Consider the following 19,553-nt stretch of genomic DNA (forward strand, 5'->3'; position numbering starts at 1 on the left):
ATGTTGCTATGCAAGTATTTATTTGTTACCATGGATGGTAACATTCATATCATGTTAAAGTAAAACTTACAAACAGAATATCTGTAGTTAAATTGATGTGATATGTGTAATAAATTATACATTATTTACAAAAAATACATATCATTATCATTGTTGGTTCACTTTGTTTTTCCACAGTGGAGAAGATACTCCCAATAGTATGCAGGCTGGAGGTGGGTCTGGAGGAAGTATCTGGTTAGAGTGCACAAATATTGACTCTACTGGTAAGTTAATTATCACACCTCTTCGCCTCTATGGATCATATAAATTGCTTATAAAGAATATGTACTTTATAAGAAGAAGAATGCATTGAAATTTTAAGTGATGTAATGCATACTTAAGTTTTCATTTTACATGTATGTACATGTATTTGTCATTTAAATTGATACTTTTGTTAATTTCTAAAAAGATGATGCAACCATTCAAATATTTTACTCAATACATAGACAAGAGTGAATAAAAAGAACTTTTCTCAATTTGGTGCATTAAATTGGATATAGCTAATCATATAAAAAGAAATAATGATAACATATTTTGGCATGGTTTGGATAACAATGTTTCCATCCTTCAGTGTGTTGACACATAACTGAGTGAAGTGGGACCAAGACGGAATATTTTTTTTATACTGGTCTTTTCATAGGTACCATATCTGCAGCTGGTGGTGTTGGTAGGGAAGGAGGAGGTGGGAGTGGTGGCCTGATCAAGATTTCACATGAAGTTGGGTCTATCTCGAAAACACCAAGGTCCTGTGGAGGGCTGGGGCACCAGACAGGAGGTCCAGGACTAGTTATGCTTGAACAGAAACTGATTGGAACATATCACAAAATGGTAAGTGCACATTTTCTGGATCTTGATTTGGATTGTTACAACTCAACACTCGTGGGGAGTTGGGTAGGTGTGTGCAAAGATTTCCTATCTTTGCAGGTATTGAGTTCCATTCTATCAGTATTTTGAGGATGATTGAGTGTTTGAAAAAAATATTTCCTGGAGCCAATTACAATATACACTACTCAAAAAAAGTTAAGGACCACTTTTTAAAACGTACATAAAGATTTTATACAAGGTGTTTTATTTCTGGAAATACCTCAGTACAACTGTCCTAAATGTCCTTAAACACGCTGTAATCAATTTCACGCATGGGTGGTTTCAGTTGTTGCATAATGTCTCTCGCATCACTGCACATCCTGAAAAGTGGGCCCCGAGGGGTATCAGCTACCGACATGAAGTGGTAAAAACGAATGTCTGAGTGTCTTTCAGGCAGTTCAGTAACGAGTGTGACCACCTCCTGCAGCAATAACGGCTTCACAGCGCTGTCTCATGGAGCTGATGAGGCGATTGATGTCTCTGACGTCCAGTGCATCCCATGCAGCCTCCAGAGCCACACCCAGCTGCTGCAGTCCAAGTGGATGGGCTTCGAGCTGCTCGAGACTCCTCCCCATCATGTCCCAGACGTGCTCTATCGGGTTTAAGTCCGGGGACCTCGCTGGCCACTCCATACGCTCAATCCCCTGGCCCTCAAGGAACTCGGTCACCACCCTAGCTCGGTGGGCACGGGCATTGTCATCCATGAAAATGATGTTTTGTCCCACATTTTCTGCAAATGGCACCACTATAGGTTCAAGGACCTCATCCCTGTACCTCACTCCTGTCATTGCTCCCCCTGGGACCACGTAGAGACGAGTACGGTTGGCGTAGGTGATGCCTCCCCACACCATGACGCTGCCTCCCCCATAACGGTCATGTTCTGCAATACAGGGGTCTGCAAATCTCTCTCCTGGTCGCCTCCAGACTCTCTACAATCAACAAATTGCTGACAACAGCAATACCAAGATACAGCTGTCCAGGATGCCATCAAACACAATGAAATCAATTTCACACATGCAGTTCTTTCATGTCTCTTGCATCATTGCAATGTGCCCGTACAAAAGTGGCTTCCAAAGCATTTTCTGTCTTTAGTCTGTACAATCAACAACTTGCCTACAACAGCAATGCCAAGACACCACCTAAGTGAAACAGATGTAGCCAGAGCCCTAGGGATGCTGGAAGCTGGCCTCAGTCAGCGAAGAGTAGCCAGAATGATGGGCGTGTCACACAGTGTCATTAGCAGAGCAAATCAAAGACACCGAGAGACAGGGCTATACTCCGAGAGACCCCGCAGTGGCCGACCAGTTTCGACAACCCCTAGAGATGATCGCTACTTGACGAATCTCAGCCTCCGCAACCGCTTTCACAGTGCACGCCGCCTCAACAATGACTTCGCTGCAGCAACTGGAGTGATTGTTTCCACTCAAACAATCCGTAACCGACTTCACAGAGCCAATATGCATGCCAGACGGCCAGCTCAGTGTGTCCCACTCACCCCTGCTCACAGAAGAATTCGTCTCAACTGGGCCCGGGAGCATGTCAGATGGACCAGACAGCAATGGCGTAGAGTTCTGTTCACAGATGAGAGCAGATTTTCCCTTGACCACAATGATGGACGTTCGAGAGTCTGGAGGCGACCAGGAGAGAGATTTGCAGACCCCTGTATTGCAGAACATGACCGTTATGGGGGAGGCAGCGTCATGGTGTGGGGAGGCATCACCTACGCCAACCGTACTCGTCTCTACGTGGTCCCAGGGGGAGCAATGACAGGAGTGAGGTACAGGGATGAGGTCCTTGAACCTATAGTGGTGCCATTTGCAGAAAATGTGGGACAAAACATCATTTTCATGGATGACAATGCCCGTGCCCACCGAGCTAGGGTGGTGACCGAGTTCCTTGAGGGCCAGGGGATTGAGCGTATGGAGTGGCCAGCGAGGTCCCCGGACTTAAACCCGATAGAGCACGTCTGAGACATGATGGGGAGGAGTCTCAAGCAGCTCGAAGCCCATCCACTTGGACTGCAGCAGCTGGGTGTGGCTCTGGAGGCTGCATGGGATGCACTGGACGTCAGAGACATCAATCGCCTCATCAGCTCCATGAGACAGCGCTGTGAAGCCGTTATTGCTGCAGGAGGTGGTCACACTCGTTACTGAACTGCCTGAAAGACACTCAGACATTCGTTTTTACCACTTCATGTCGGTAGCTGATACCCCTCGGGGCCCACTTTTCAGGATGTGCAGTGATGCGAGAGACATTGTGCAACAACTGAAACCACCCATGCGTGAAATTGATTACAGCGTGTTTAAGGACATTTAGGACGGTTGTACTGAGGTATTTCCAGAAATAAAACACCTTGTATAAAATCTTTATGTACGTTTTAAAAAGTGGTCCTTAACTTTTTTTGAGTAGTGTATGATGTGTTGTAACTCCTAGTTAATGGCTGACAGGGTTTAGCATGTTGTGGACTTCATCTCTCTGTAAATGTAATCCTACCAAGTTCTGCTGTAGTAATTATTAACAAATCTAGCAGCGTTTCTTTCCATTGTCAAAACTTCTGATTTACTATCAATAACTGGGATATACTCATTTGATTTGCTAGTTCATTACGATTAACTTGCACACCGAATAAAAGTACACAATTTTTCCTGCGCGCACTATCCCAAGATCATCACGCAAATAGGCGTCCATTTCCTCTTTTACTTTCGCCTGCCGCCGTGATCAGACGTTAGCTAAGTACACTCCCACTTTGCTTTTTTAAAGTGTCCGTTGTTGATATATTTATCTATATATTTAATGCCTATTTCAATCCTTTGCCTTTCGGCTTTAGATTGATTTCATTTACAACATGTATATCTCTCTGCGCGGAGCCTTCGTGTTATTTATTCACGTTTTCTTCAAATAAACTTATGAGTTCCGAACCGTCAGTTTCGTTTTCTCACAGACGGGTTGCCTCCGCTTCCCTTCCCCGTATAGCTCCGCGCTCTCCTGCGTGCCGCAGGCACTGATGCCACGCTCCCTTTTCTTCTTTATAATCCTTCAGAGCTTCCAAGTCTTCCGGATCCTGCGGGAGAATACTGGATTACGATCCAATCTCCCGTTCTCCCGACCCCATGCCAAAATCTCCCGGATAATCAGGATTTTTAGCTGTTAAATTGTAAAATTCATACAAACGACTGTTTTACGAGTCTAGCATGTTCAACTCCCTAACACCCACGTGGAACCTCCTTATCACATTTTCATTTTACCCAGTAACTTTTACCAGTTTTTTTATAATCGTACGTTGATTTCCAATGTAGGTGGTGTGGCTGTATACATATCGAAAAAGTTCAATTACAAAAAAAGGGATGATCTGATTTCACCAAATTTAGAATGTATTTGGTTTGAATTGCATTATCCAAACAAGTCTCCAATTCTGGTTGGGGAGTTTTATAGACCTCCGAATTCTCATGTTGATTTCTTTGAAGAATTAGACAGAAACTTGGATGCTGCTCTCTTGGAAGATATGAGCAGTATTATTTTGGGTGATTTCAACTGTGATTGTATGCCACAACAAAATGATGTGAATGGGGAAAAAATAAAGTTTTATACAAATATGTACGGGCTGAGTCAGCTTATTGATACTGCTACAAGAGTTACAAATACCTCTGCCACTTTAATTGATTTGATATTTGTATCAGACAAAGAACTATACAGTGAATGGGGAATATTTGAAACTAGTATAAGTGATCATTATTTGGTGTATACAATTCGCGATTTCAGTGCTAAGATGTATAAAGATTCAGAATTTGCAGAATTTCGTTCATTTAAAAATCTTGATGAGGAAACATTTTATAGCGAATTGAGAAATATTCCTTGGCAGGTCGTAAAAGATATAGATGATGTTGATGTTGCTTGGGATGTATGGTTGACTTTTTTCAATGATGTAATCAACAGGCACATTCCCTTTTGTAAAAAGCGGATAAGAAAAAAAGCTTGTCCTTGGATATCTGACGAGGTCGTCAAGCTAATGAAGGAACGTGATAAGGTTCTAAAAACAGCTAAAGTTAACAAAAATAATGATATTTGGGACACATACAAATTTCTGAAAAATAAAGTTATTCATCTCATGAGAAAAAGTAAAAAAGAATATAATGCTAACCAGATTTCACAAAATCAAAACAATAGTAAGAAAATGTGGAGATGTTTGAGAGAACTTGTGCCCAAGTCATTACCTATTTCTCCCAACACCATAAACGTAGATGGAACAGATGTGTCGGGCAATGCAAATATTGCTGAAGCATTTAATGAATTTTTCAATTCAAATGCTACTAATATTACTAAGGACCTGCAAAGGGATACGTCTCAACAGAGAGTTCAAGTAGAAGATGATACAAATGTTGGTTCAATTCACTCTCAATTTGAGCTAGAGTTGATTACTAGAGATTTTATTTTGAAACAGATTGATAATCTGAGTATAGATAAATCAACTGGGGAAGATCATGTCAGCTGCAAACTTTTAAAGATGACAAAAAATATTATCGCAGAGTCCCTTTGTGATATTATTAACAAATCCCTTACTACTGGAGTTGTTCCTCGTGAATGGAAAAAGGCTCGGGTAGTACCAATATTTAAATCTGGTGATATGTCTTCGTTGAATAATTACCGCCCAATTTCTATATTACCAATCGTTAGTAAAATTTTAGAAAGGGCTGTTCACCAACAGCTAAGTGAATTCTTGGACGTGAATGATTTATTACACCCAAATCAATCTGGTTTTCGGCCTATGCATTCAACAACTACTGCCCTTGCAAAACTTGTAAATCAGTGGTCGTTAAACATTGATAACAATTTAATTTCTGGAGTTGCGTTCATAGATCTTCGGAAGGCCTTTGATACCGTGGACCATGAGCTGCTTTTAAAGAAATTAACTTGCATTGGTTGTAGTAAGAGGACTATCACTTGGTTCAAATCATATTTATTTGATCGACAACAAGTGACACAATTCAAAGGAGCCAAATCGCACCCTTCAATCGTCAAATTAGGCGTGCCACAAGGGTCAATTCTAGGTCCCCTTTTATTTTCAATATATGTTAATAGTTTACCTGAATGTATTCATGAAGGTATTATAGATATGTACGCTGACGACACGACACTTACCGTCAGTGCGAATGATGCGACAGTTTTGGAAGAAAAATTAACTGTTGCATTAAACAAGGTCATGGCATGGATTAAAGATAATCAGCTCGTCCTCAACACTGAAAAAACTTGTGTCATGATAATAGGTTCTCGTGCTAATCTCAGGAAAATAGATTCTTTCACGATTTCGTTAAACGGTGATTTGATAAATAGGGTTCAATTCACCAAATGCTTAGGAGTTTTGATAGATGAAGAACTGAAATGGTCAAAACAAATTGAAAATGTATGTAAACTTACTCAGAAAAGCATTGGCATAATAAAGAGAGCGAAAAGTTCTTTGCCTGTGCAGTCCTTAAAGTTGCTTTATAACAGTTTAGTGTTGCCAAGATTTGATTACTGTTCTGCTGTATGGTCGAATAGATTTCAATCCCATACAATTAAGCTGCAAAAAATTCAGAAGAGGGCTGCAAGAATTATATTGAACAAGACATACGACACACCGTCGGCTGATTTGTTCACAAGTCTTAAATGGATGACACTAGACAAATGATTTGAGCTCAGTCGCGTTTTGATGATATTTAAATGTGTTCATAATTTAGCACCTTCTTACCTTCAGGTAAACTTAACCAATCCAAATGATGTACATGAACATCATACCAGACAGAGAGACAGTGGATATTTACGCATGCCCAAGTTTCGCACTGATTGTTATAAGTGTAGTCCAATCGTATCTTCAATATTTGAATGGAATAAGCTTGATAATTCAATTAGAACAGCTCCTTCTGTCATTTCATTTAAGAGAATGTTTAAAAGAACTTGTAATTTATAAATAACTTGCGGAACATCCACTGTTGTGCTTATTTTGTGTTAGCATGACCTTGATGATTTGGTGTATATTATCAGTATTTTCAAGATGTCCTTCTTAATTAATTTGATTTATTGATATTTTATTATACGTCAAACGAGTGCCCGTCTGCGTTTTGTTTGCTGCTAAGTTTGTTAATGTTTCGTTTTACATTCAAATCCTAATGTGAATCTTAATGCTGTAACATTCTGTACATACGTTATGCATTTTGTAAATATGTTTATTGTTATTCAGGGCCCCATGGAAGACCACTACTTATTGGTGAATGGGCTACCCTGTCAAAATATCAGAAATAAATAAATAAATAAAAATAAATAAAAATGTAAATGAAGATAATTTTACTGAACGACTGGTGAATTAGTCTAACAAGCCATTTTATTTCCGGGTTCTGCAATGTGTGTGATGGAAACACTTCAGCGGCACTCCATGCACATGCCCCCCGATGCGCCCCGGCGCGGCCCTGCCTGGTCTCCAGCCGGCCGCGCTGCGCCAGGGGGCTACGAGAAGGGAAGTCCAAGAGCACTGCGAGGCATTTTTCGTAAGCTCGTGTGCGCTTTATTCGAGCTGAAACTGGATCAACGATGGGATTAACAAGTGGATTTCAGGAGTAATTTTATTGACAATCCTGAAGAACAGAAGCAAAGTGGAGATTTTTTCGCCTACGGTACTTTCACTTGGGTTGATCGGATTCGAACATTTTCTCTTTCGTGAGTGAGCTAGCCTGGCCTGGCGCTGGCTGACTGAGCTGTGCGAAGCACGCCCCGTCGGCCGTCCCGATAAATTTATCCACACTACAATCTCATTGTCAGTGACCATGGAGATCATGGAGATGGAGTCATCCAAGACCAAGATGACAAAATATTTTTTCGAAGTATAAAGATAATTTTCAAGTGGAATGGGACTGTGTGACAATTTTCACAGCAATCCCTCAGAGACTTTAAACAGGCCATTATATTTATAATTATAAGTCTTTACAGGGCCAGGCAAGCTCATTTACCATGTTTACCACTACTGCAGCCCCTTCCCCCTCTGGATAAACTAAAGGTTTTTCCATGTTGAATGCATTCTTTTATGAATTATTTAAAAAAGATACTGTATTGCCTGAAGTATATATTTAGTCAATGACAATTCATGAAATTCGTGGAAGCGTCGTGGTGTAGCGGTTCTGACTCTCGCCTTGTAATCAGAGGGTCGTGTGTTCGAATCCCACCATGGCCTAGCGTCCTTTGGCAAGGCGTTAATCCACACTTTGCCACTCTCCACCCAGGTGTTAAATGGGTACCCGGTAGGATGTGAAAGCCTATATGTAGTATGCCTAGCAATTGAGTCTTGGAACTCTTGTTGGAATGCTCCCCAGGGAGTGGAGAAGGTGCATACATTGTATGCGGGCATGCAAGGATCCGATGACCGGGGTAATAATACATGTATGTCTGTAAAGCGCTTAGAGACGTCGTTCCGATGTATTAAGCGCTATATAAATGCGGAATATTATTATTATTATTATTAAATCTCTCTAATGTGCATTTATCTATCTGCAAAAAGTTTTGATGGTTTAGACAGCTGTCAGTTACTATCAAATGCTGTTTCTTAATGTGTTTTGCAACCCAAAACTCCCATCCGTGGGACAACGTTCCGCCGCTCCCTCACAAAATCATACCTCCGCGAAATCTACTGGATTCTATCTTCCCAATGTTGGCAGCTCTGATCCTTTATAATTCTTGACTTGCTCCTTTGCCTCGTCTTAAATTGAATTGATTTTATTTCCTCTCCACAGCTTAGGCTATGTTGGACAGGTAGGAGCGTCGTCCTTGTTTGTTCTCAAACTTGTTTTCAACTTTGTTGTTCTTGTTTTGATTCGGTTGATTGTTCTCCTTGTGTCTCAATCAATCTTTTGTTCTTGATTGATTAATTGATTGATTGATTAATTAATTGATTAATTAACTAATTGGTTAATTTTTAATTAATTTTAATAATTATTTTGTATTGAATTTTTTTTTTTTTTAGACTTATTGTCTTAAAAAAAATTTCTCTTAAAACTTTTTTGGGAAGCCCCCCTGTTCTTTATTAGCGTCCTTTGTTTGCGCTAATGAGTTTCGGCTTTCCAGTTTAAGGGAAGTAAGCTTTTACTTCTTCCTTTCAGATCAGCTCCTTTTACTCGTCAAAAAAAAAAAATCTTGTGTTTTTTTTTTTTAGCTGATCCTGCTCTTCGTCTTGTTTTCTGTTTTTAATTAATTAACGTCATGTCTCGTGTAATTAATTTTTAAAAAAACTTTTTTTTTTCTCACTTGAGCATCTTAACTTAGTTTCAGAACTCATGTTTAAGAAGTCGGTCCTGTTTGTTAATAACCGGAGTTATTAATTTTATTATTAATAATTCTGAAAGGGATCTTGTTTTGTAACCTTTCTTGCCCACCCACCCCTCCGCCCTCGCTCTGTTTGCGACCCTCCTTTTGTTCTTTCAGGCTAAGAACTTACCAGGTAGATGAGCTCTTTCGACTCATCTCTTGATGACTCCATACCTGCCGCTGGGAGAGAACCAGACATGGTATTTTGTCCCTGTGATCAGCGGCGGTGAGTATGAGGGCAAGAGAGTGAGACCCTTTGCGAAGGGCTCTATAAAGGGTGGAACCGTAGAGTTGCGTCCACGTGCCCAAGACCTTGGAACCACGCCCACGTGCCTGAAAGGTGATAGCCAAGGCTCCCTCGACGGGACCTGAACCTATTTTGGGGAGTGTTGTACTAGTATAGAAAACCTCACTCCTCCAGGGCTGCTTGACCCACCAGCTATCGGGTCCAACAAGTCCAGGTTAAGAGCGTGGGACTCTTTTCCCGGCACAGACTAGGCTCGATGCTTTGTCACTATCCGTCAGGGAGCACTAGCAAAGGGCTACCACCCCCTAGTCGCTAGAGACATGTGAGCTCGACCCTGTCGATCTCACGATTATCTGATCAGGTCGGAACCGTGGAATCGCGTCCACGTGCCCTTAACCCTAACTTGGCCGGGCTTTTTTTGCTGTTCTGTGGCTGGGGGGGGGGGTTGATTCAACCCCCCCTGAGATCTCGGCCGCCGATCATGCGAGCGCCGCAAAAATTTACACGCTGTTAGTGTGCGATGTAATCTACAAGGCTGTATGGTAAAATTTTCCCAAATAATGAGATATTATTTTATATGAATTAATTATGCTAATTTATTCATAAATCATACTTTTTACTCTAATTCACTAAATAAAGCTCCTAGAATGCTAATTTTTGGTAAAAATATTCTTTGTAGCATTCTTAATAATCGCAATTAAAAAAAACTTTGGTTTGGAAATCAATTTCTTATGTATTTTATTGTTTTATGAATTTCTTTGTTTTTCAACCTTTTGTTTTTCTTTGTTTTTTTTCACCAGATTTATTGCACAACCTTTTTGAACCATAATTATGCTAAAATCAATTGATTTCAGCTGTTTAAAGTAAAAATAATCATATCTTTATGAATAAGATGAGAAAACTCAATTTGCATTGACTTTGTACACAAAATCACGTTTTGGAACAATTTTTGGTCTGACATGCACTTACAAAATGTTGCGTAATTTCGGAACCACGTACCCGGGCGTCGTAAATTTCTCAAAAGATGCGGGAGACTTAAAAGTATAAACTCTGCGAGTGGCGCGGTCAAAAAAATTACGCGCGGCGGAATGATCGCAGAAAATGTTGAGGGGGGTTGATTCAACCCCCCCCCCGGCCATTTTAGGGTTAAAGGTGGAACCGTGGAATTAGCGTGCATGTGCCTGAATGGCTTGATCAAATTTGGGTGACTTTTCTCATGCGAGATATCACGTCCCCCCTGTCTCTTGTGCCCTCTTCTGCCCCCCCAGCGGGGGCCGCATAGAAGAGGAAGAAGAAGAAATTCTAGGTCGCTAACCCCGCTTCGCGGGCAGACCTTTCTTTCTGATTCTTGTGCCGATGGCATCTCGAGCATCATGTATTTTTATCCTCATGCTCCCCGTCAGCTAAAACCGCCGTGTCAAGCACCGGGCAGGTCAAGCAGACATTCGCCATCTCACACCTAGGAGAGTCACCGGCAATTTCATGATTCGCCGAGGGAAATCCCCGCTAATACACAGGTGTTATCGACATATGGGCGTCGCCCCCCATTATGTCACCAGACTCCCGATAACTGTTGGTCAGGCGTCGCAACTCTCATGTTGCTTCACACGCCCACGAGCAGTGCGGGTAATTCCCCCCATGCTTCATGTCAGCTTCAGCCGCCGTGCTAAGCACCGTGCGGTTCAAGCAGTCACCTGCCCTCTCACGCCGGGCTTTTATTGAAACGCTGCTCACCTACACGGTGACCCCGTTTCTATGCAGGTACTTCCGACATTCGGCTTTCAAGCCCCAACATGTCAGCGAGCTCTCTGTGACCGACGGCTGGACGTTGCATCCTTACAGGTTGCATCAATACGTCCCCGAGCATTACGGGTTCTTACCCTTTTGTTCTCCGTCATTATAGACCGCCCCTACGCGAAGGCCGGGCTTATCAGCAGCCTCGCACCAGCCGCCGGCCCTTTTCATTTAAATTGCCGGCCCTTTCACCCGCACGGGTGATTTCACGATATGCACAGGTGCTGCCGACGTATGGGTCTCACCCAGCAAGTCGGCAAGCCCCCGTATGTCGCTGGTTGGACGCTGCAGCCGCTTTGCTGCTTTCTGTTGGTCTGATTGCTGGTGTGGGGCATTGAGCGGATTGAGATTTCTCCCGCCAGCCCGCACTTCGGGGAGCCGTCGGCGAGTTCACCTGTATGGGTATCCCCCATTAATATGCCGGTACTCCCGAATTCGGAATTCGCCCTCTACGTCAAGCTTCACAGTTTGACCGGGCATCGCTTATGGTGACGGCTCTTTCAGCGGTAACTCTCTCCATTTAACCCCTAGGCAGGCCTGTAGATTGGAGGTAAGAATTTCTTACATACGGCATGCCTTCCTTCTTTCGTGAGAATGTTTGGCTGTTTTTGAGAGGGCAACCTATCACGCCCGCTGACCGTCCGCCCAGGCGACGGGAACGTACGTCAGCTTTTGGCCTCAACCTCACTTTCTATACGAAAGTAAGGGTGCCCTGTCTTTACTTTTAACTCGTACTCTTGTAAGGTTAGAGTCAGGGCTAGTACAGACACCCGTTCTCCAGCGATTGCCGCTGTAGAGAGGGCGACTCTGATATTAGCACCATTACTGCTCAGCGGTATGTCTCACTATCTTGTAGCTCTGCCGAGCTTATGAGCATGAATATCGGATCTGAATGTCACAGCGATTTATAGTTCTCCTATACTTAGTAATCGCTATGCCTTCACCACCCGGTGCATTATGGTTATTTTTAACCTGTTTGTCTCGTATTCGGGCGGCTCGTGCGAGCCCTGCCCGAGCTGCCATTATCGGCAGCCCCCCCCCCCCCCCCCCCCCCGGACCCCGCCAGCAGCACCCGCACCGAACACCCGGAGGGAATCGGCTATTTATATGCTTGATACCCCTCCTGTTGACATTCACAGCTTGTTCCTCGAGTCTTTCCCGGTCGGGTAAGCATCATCTCGGAGGAAAGAAACAGCCGTATATCTCATTAGATTGTTGGCTGTGTACGTGCGTTCAGGCTTGTTTCAAGCCCCAGGCTTTTTCTGTCGGCATTTCTATGCCTACTTCCTGGGCGCACCCACCGTGCCGGGTCGGCGAGTTCACACCAAACTGTCCGCCGCCAGGCCATCGGTCAAGCTCAAACAGTCTATCTGATAGACTGCCCTCTATGTGGGTCAAGCTTGTGGGCGTCTCCGCCGCTTCCTCCTTGTGTGGAGTGGGTTACGGTCGATGCATTTACCGTGCCAGTTTGTCGAGTTGTCTTCTTATTTAGAAGCTTTTTCACTCGGCACACTTGAGTCGCCTCGCAGGCTGCTTTCATCCTCCTTCCATGCTATGTATGTGGCCATGGTCACTGCGCGACCGAGGATGATGTGATCGTGGATAGATGTTTATGTGCATGCATATGTATATATATATTTGGACTTATATGTATGCGTGTGTGTATGTATGCTTGTGTCTGTCTAACCAAGATCACCGCGACTCGCTATCTCTCGGGCCGACTGGATGAGTCCCTCCATGAAAGTGATTTACTTCACTGGAGCTCTTATTTTAAGAAGCTTAGATTCTCATCCCGCTGCTTAGGGCGTCAGTTTTGCCGCCCCCCGCAGCTTCTGGAACTCCTTGTCTTACCGATATCGGACTGTTCCATGCTTTCGCAACTGGCGCCGGCGGTGCTTGCCCTTGCGATCACCAGAGAAACCAGGCCTTGTGGCTGTTTTCGTAAACAACTGGTTCTCATCGCAGACTGAGGGAAATATTGGTGATTATTTTCCTCAAGTCGCCTTACTCCTCCGCTTGTTTCTTCAAGCAAGGACTTAAACACTCTTAGCCAGTTTCCTTCCCAACCTTAATAGGACAGGGCCGTTGTTACCTCACTCGATTCCGTCAGGAACGTAACTGTTGAGGTATCATGTCTGGCGATGTCTGTTGGTTCAGAGCATCTTCCTCATCGACATCTCTTGATTGTCGTTTACACGTGAGATCATGACAGAGGCATTTTTTCGCCAGCTCTCCTCTGGCGTACGCTTGCTGCGACTAGGGATTGCTCCGCTCAGCGGACATCCATCGCAGCCTAGCCTTACGGGCCCTCACGCCGATGGTGGCTTCAGTCAAGCCATCTCCCGCCGCGGGCGCTGCACCCTCGGGCGGTGTTTTTATTAGTACGGGAGAGATGGGATCCCGGGTTCTCTCTCGACCGCTTGGTCTATCACACATGTTATGTTGTGATGCGAGCCACGTTTTTTCTCTGACACGCCAAGTTGAGCTGTTTGACCAGACTGTTCTATTCCACATAGACAGCAGGTCCGTGGCAGTTTCTTTATTAACAGGATGGCACTCAGTCGTTTTTCTCGACACATTGACTGCCTTACGAGTGGTTTACTTCAACCTTACTCTCTGCCGTTCCATGTCCTTATCGGACCGCTGGAAACGTCCTGCCACAGCTCTCTATCAGAATTCTGCAGATGTTCTGCCCTCACGCATTTGAGACAGAGATCGACTTCTGGGCGCTTTCCCCCACGCGGGGGCTTCTGAGATATCTCGCATTCCTTACGTTTGCATTGTTGCGGCTTGGCTTAATTTATTAAGCCAGTGACCCGACCTTGGCTTTTATTAGCCTCGCCTTGCCTTCTCGGATTGATTGATTGATCACTTACTGAACCGTACAAGTTTCAGTCTTCCGTTCACGATTCTTGTCAAATTTTTCAACAAAGTCGGAATGTTTTTTGATCATCGGCGATTATCATCCTTCCGGTTACGGATGATTAATACCTTCAATCCTAATCTTACAAACTCGTGAGTTTCTTCTCAAATGTTGAGCTTGTATGGCTTAGTCCGTCATGGCGCCTGTCGGTCGTTCTTGACGCTTGACTAACTCCCTCTTGGGTCGGTATTTAGGGTATCTTTCGTCTATCAGTCGAGATCCCTCCTGTATCTGTTTATCTGTAACCTTTTACAGTACGTAGCTTTGCATACTTACGCATCGCTCCCGGACATTTGCAGGGATTGGCGTAGATTAGGCGTGACTTCTAACCCTTGTCTTTGTTTGCCATTCTTCAGACAATTCCCAACTCTGTTCAGTTGGTTGTATTGTCACGCGAGCCGTTTGCGGCAGCTTCTCGAGACATCATTTCACACTGGATTGTCGAAACAATCAAGTCAGTTGGTAATGATGTTCTCCTTCTGACACTAGCCCATGATACCAAAGTATCGTTTCTTCTTGGGCTCTTTTCAATGGAATCGTCGTTGACGACATCTTGAGGACCGCCTTTTGGCGCTCTTCTAATTCCTTCACTTCCTTGTTCTTAAGGACTCTACTTCGCATAAGGCTTTATTTGCCTCCTCTGTCCTTAAGGCAGCGGCCTTCGTGTCTTCATCTCCCTATTTTGTATGCACTTTCTTAGTCTAGACATGCCTCCCTTCACGTTGAATCCGTGTTGGTCTAGCAAATCAAATGAGTATATCCCAGTTATTGATAGTAAATTATGAAAATACTTACCATGATTTTCTTATTTACGAGATAACTGGATATACTCATTTGAACCCGACCCCTCACCTTGCGTTCAGGCTCATAAGAGGAAATGGACGCCTATTTGCGTGATGATCTTGGGATAGTGCGCGCAGGAAAAATTGTGTACTTTTATTCGGCGTGCAAGTTAATCGTAATGAACTAGCAAATCAAATGAGTATATATCCAGTATATCTCGTAAATAAGAAAATCATGGTAAGTATTTTCATAATTCAAGATCATTGGTATAAGGATCCCATGCCTTTGCCCTGTCAAAATGTTTATCTTCTAGTCAAATTGCTGTTATATTTGGGTGTTGAAATTGATGAATGGAAAGTGATTAAACAATAATGTTTTAAAATGTTTCCTCTTTTTTGTTTTTCCCCTTTAGATGCATATCAGCAATTGTGGAAGAGAAACAGATCGCGTTGCACGTTTGGCTGTGCCATTTCCATCTCTCAGTCTGCAAACTCTTCACATCCGTGACAAAGGAAAAGTCATGGTCATATGTACTCTGAACAATGATGCAACATGCATTAGTGTTGGTCATGTCATCGGAGACAGAACTGGTAGTATTGAAATAGCAAATGGTGCTTCATTATTTCTTGGTGTTTGTGGATCCTCTGGCTGTGAATATGAAGAACAAACTGAGATGGATCTTGCAGTAAACGTTATTGTTCAATATGGGGCTTACATTAAGATACCAAGCTATCTTACATTGAGAGGTGTGACCTTTGACATCTGTGGCGCAGTAGATGGTGTCCAAGATGGAAGAGTTGACATTCGGAGGGATGGTGCCTTTCTAGCAAGTTATCCTGCAAGGACTGGGCCACAAAACTCAGATGTTAGTGAGCTCGGCATTCTCAGAATAAATAATGTACATGTGTATCAAGATGGCAGATTGGATGTGTCTGATAGGTGTCCATACAACGTAAAACTCATTCTTGACTTTGCTACATTTGAAACTCTCTATGGGTCACAGTTTAACCCAGGATCATTTGAGTTGATTACAGCAACGCCATGGACAGAGCCTGTTGGAGATCCTTTAGATGATGTTCTTTGTATGACTGATGGAAACCTAGTCTTGCTGTCTGGTCAGACCTGCTCCCTGCCTGCTGGCAGCTATGACTATCATTCCATTATGATTCATGGTGGAGCTGTCCTCAAGATCCTAGGAAATGAAACTGGTGATAATATCACTGTGATTTCAGTCGTAGACCTTCATATCAATCCTGGAGGTCTGATTGATGGGAAAGGAGCAGGTTTGAGATTTGTTGGAGACACGCCATCACCAGAAGGGGGTAGCTATGGGGGTCATGGTGGCAATACAGAACATCCTCCATTTGGAAGTGCCATCGATCCACTGGATTATGGTTCTTATGGCTCTGGAGGTAGAGGAGGTGGGCAGCTGAAGCTTGTTATTGCGAGATGTGCAGTTATCAACGGGGATATCAGCATGGATGGTGGTGATTCGACTTTGCAGAACCAAGGTGCTGGAAGTGGTGGTAGTATTCTCATTCAAACACCTTGTCTTGTGGGTTATGGTACCATTTCAAGCCGAGGAGGAAATGCATTAGCAAACTCTGGAGGTGGTGGAGGGGGAGGAGGAAGGATCTCTGTCCATTTCACAGATGATGGCAACAACTTCATGGGTTCCTTTGAAGTTGATGGTGGACACGGTTCAGGCTCAAGTGGTACCATCTACCAGCAATCATATGATGGAGAAAGATATCTCATCTTAGCTGGGTTAACAGATACCCCTACACCAATAACGTCAGACACGTTGAATAACATAGATCTGGTTGATATTCTGAAGGTAACAGAAGGATATCAAGTGGCATTAGACCTGAATATTACCATAGGACAACTGGGAGGTGATTTGAGTGGTCATGTACTGCTGCCTGGTCATTCAACCATGCAATTAGATTCTGTTGAGTTTGATCACCTTGGAGCACAGTGCAGTTTTGAAATTACCGAACATGCCAGACTCATCCTTCCGCCATCAATTTTGATGCCAGGGACAGTGAATTTGGAAGGCCTGCTAGAAACAGAAGATTTCATCCTTGGGGAAGGGGCATCAGCTACTGTATCAGGTACTCTCATGGCAATATCTGTCAGATTACAAAGGAACTCATATCTCACTAGCTACGAGAATGCTACATTTGGTAGGATGGCGATACCTGGAACCATGGACATTGAAAGCCTTATCATTGACGTCAATGCCCATCTTGATCTTAGTAAAAGCTACCAAATACATGCATCAGACTTCCAAATGCATGAGTCATCAGAACTGAGTGTGAATTCAGATCGTAAGATGTTTTCCATCATCTGCGGAGATGCCTACATAGCAAGAGATGCCCAAATATCTGCTGACGCTGGTGGTCTTGGTGATGGCCCAGGAAGCCCTTCAGACCACAGATCTGGTGCAAGCCATGGCGGCGAAGGTGGTGTGTATGCAGGAATAGCAGGTGTAACCTATGGTTCTAGCACTGTTGCTTCCACGCCAGGTTGTGGAGTCAAATATGGTTCTTCAGAAGTTCGAGGAGGAGGAACAATATCTTTTGAAGTTGAATCAGATCTGATATTGGAAGGGATGCTTTCTGCAAATGGACAAGACTCTTCAGGAACTATTGGTAGTGGCTCTGGAGGAAGTATAAACATCCAGGTAAATGGTGTCTTTGAGGGTCATGGTACAATCAGATCTAATGGAGGGACAGCAAGAGGATCATCAACATCGGGTGGTGGAGGGGGTCGCATCTCTCTTTCATCAAGTATCAGTCACTTTTATGGTATAATTGAAGCTCATGGAGGTGGCGGACATTCCAATGGTGCAGCTGGTACAGTTTATGCCACAACCACTATAGGTAACTCTGGACAAAGCTCCTTGACTGTGGATAATGGTGGTATGTTAACTGTTAGTAGTACTGTATTTAATTCAAATGAGACAGATATTACTTTTAATGATGTTGTGTTGAGGAAATATGGAAAACTCAGATTTAACAGTTCATCACATTCCACAATCACAATTAACAATCTGCATGGAGACAATACAGGATTACTTCAGGTTATTGATAACCAAAAACTGTTCCTTGCCAGAGATCAAGCAGTTGCAACATTTTACTACATAACATGTGCTCTTGAGGTTATGGAAAGTGCAGAGATATACCTTCCACCAAACATTTACATCTCAGAAAATATGTTTACAGAAACCTCATTTAAACTTTCCGGTCAGTTAACTGATGTAGCAAACATTGTTATTGGATCCAGTGCATCTATGGTTATCAGTGTCACAGCCCATTCTGCAATACTTCTGGATCGTAATGAGCTAATTATCAATCCACCAGGATCTTTCTCAGCTACCTCAATCCAAGTTCATGGAAACGGCCTGTTACAATTTGAGAATTCTACAGAATTATTTATCAATCTGGAATTGCTGAGTAGTTTGGAAGTCAGATACGGTGGTAAAGTGGAAAGTGGATGGCTTGAAATCAATACCCCTTCTGTTGTTGTGGAGTATGGGGGAATGATATCAAGTTCTGGTAGAGGCTTTGGACCAGGTGAAGGGCCATGCCCGGGTCAGAGTGTCTCTGGGGGTGGTTCCGGCGCTTGTCATGGTGGATCTGGTGGTTTTGCATCCAGTGGTGCAACAACTCTTCAAAGGACAACAGGTAGTCTGTATGGCACAAGGGACTTTGGAAGTGGGGGCGGAAGTAGCGATACTGGAGCCGGTGGAGTTGGTGGTGGAGTGATTTCTATTTCATCAGAGACTATAAGGATTGATGGAACTATTAATGCTGATGGCCAGAGTGGAAACAGGGCAGGTGGTGGAGGAAGTGGTGGTGCTATCCACATCATGACAGAACATTTCTCAGGATCAGGTGTTCTTAGAGCAACTGGTGGGAATGGTGGGGAAATAGCTGGTGGGGGAGGAGGAGGGGGTCGCATCGCTGCAATCCTTTCTTCTGCTAGTAAATTCAAAGGTACCTATGTTACCCATGGTGGAAGTGCCCGTGACGGCAACCAAGGAGGCTCTTCAGGCACTGCTTTGCAACAAACTCAGATAGGAATCACAACATCTAATGAACTCTATATCAGCAATGAGGGTGCTGATTCCATTTCACCCCTTGTTACCCTGATAAACGAGACACAGAATGAACCCTTTATATTTTCCAAGTTGACACTTCTCAGTAAAGTTCGCCTGGAACTTGAGGGCGAGAATATTGAAGTCGTGATTGAGAAACTGGAGAGTGATTCATCCTGCCAAATTCAAGTTCATGACACAATGGTACTAAGCGTGGAGAACGAGCAAGAGAGAGGTGTCTTTCATTGTAGCTTTTTGGTGGATCCTGAAGGAGAAATCAGACTACCCTCAAGTGTTGCCTTCCAGGGTGCAAGCAATCAGATATCTGGTAAGAATGATATTGTAGAATTGTAGAATATTGTTGAATCCTTCTAATATGCACTTTTCATATTTTAAAAAAAACTTACACCCTGCCAAATTGTATTTGAATTCAGTTGGAAGGATTGTTTTCAGGAAAATGAAAAATATGAACAAAT

The 19,553-nt window shown here is 43.4% G+C and overlaps 1 protein-coding gene across 1 annotated transcript in view; it reads left to right on the forward strand.

Annotated features, from left to right (window-relative positions):
• The window catches only part of LOC129265193 (uncharacterized), a 112,837-nt gene that overhangs the window by 53,224 nt on the left and 40,060 nt on the right, over positions 1 to 19,553 (forward strand). Inside the window, exons 50-52 of the mRNA XM_064104079.1 lie at positions 178 to 263; positions 680 to 867; positions 15,388 to 19,405. Coding sequence (XP_063960149.1) covers positions 178 to 263; positions 680 to 867; positions 15,388 to 19,405 — 4,292 coding nt within the window. The remainder of the gene's footprint in view (positions 1 to 177; positions 264 to 679; positions 868 to 15,387; positions 19,406 to 19,553) is intronic.

The sequence above is a fragment of the Lytechinus pictus genome, chromosome 1, assembly GCF_037042905.1.
Source record: "Lytechinus pictus isolate F3 Inbred chromosome 1, Lp3.0, whole genome shotgun sequence".
NCBI classification, from domain to species: domain Eukaryota; kingdom Metazoa; phylum Echinodermata; class Echinoidea; order Temnopleuroida; family Toxopneustidae; genus Lytechinus; species Lytechinus pictus.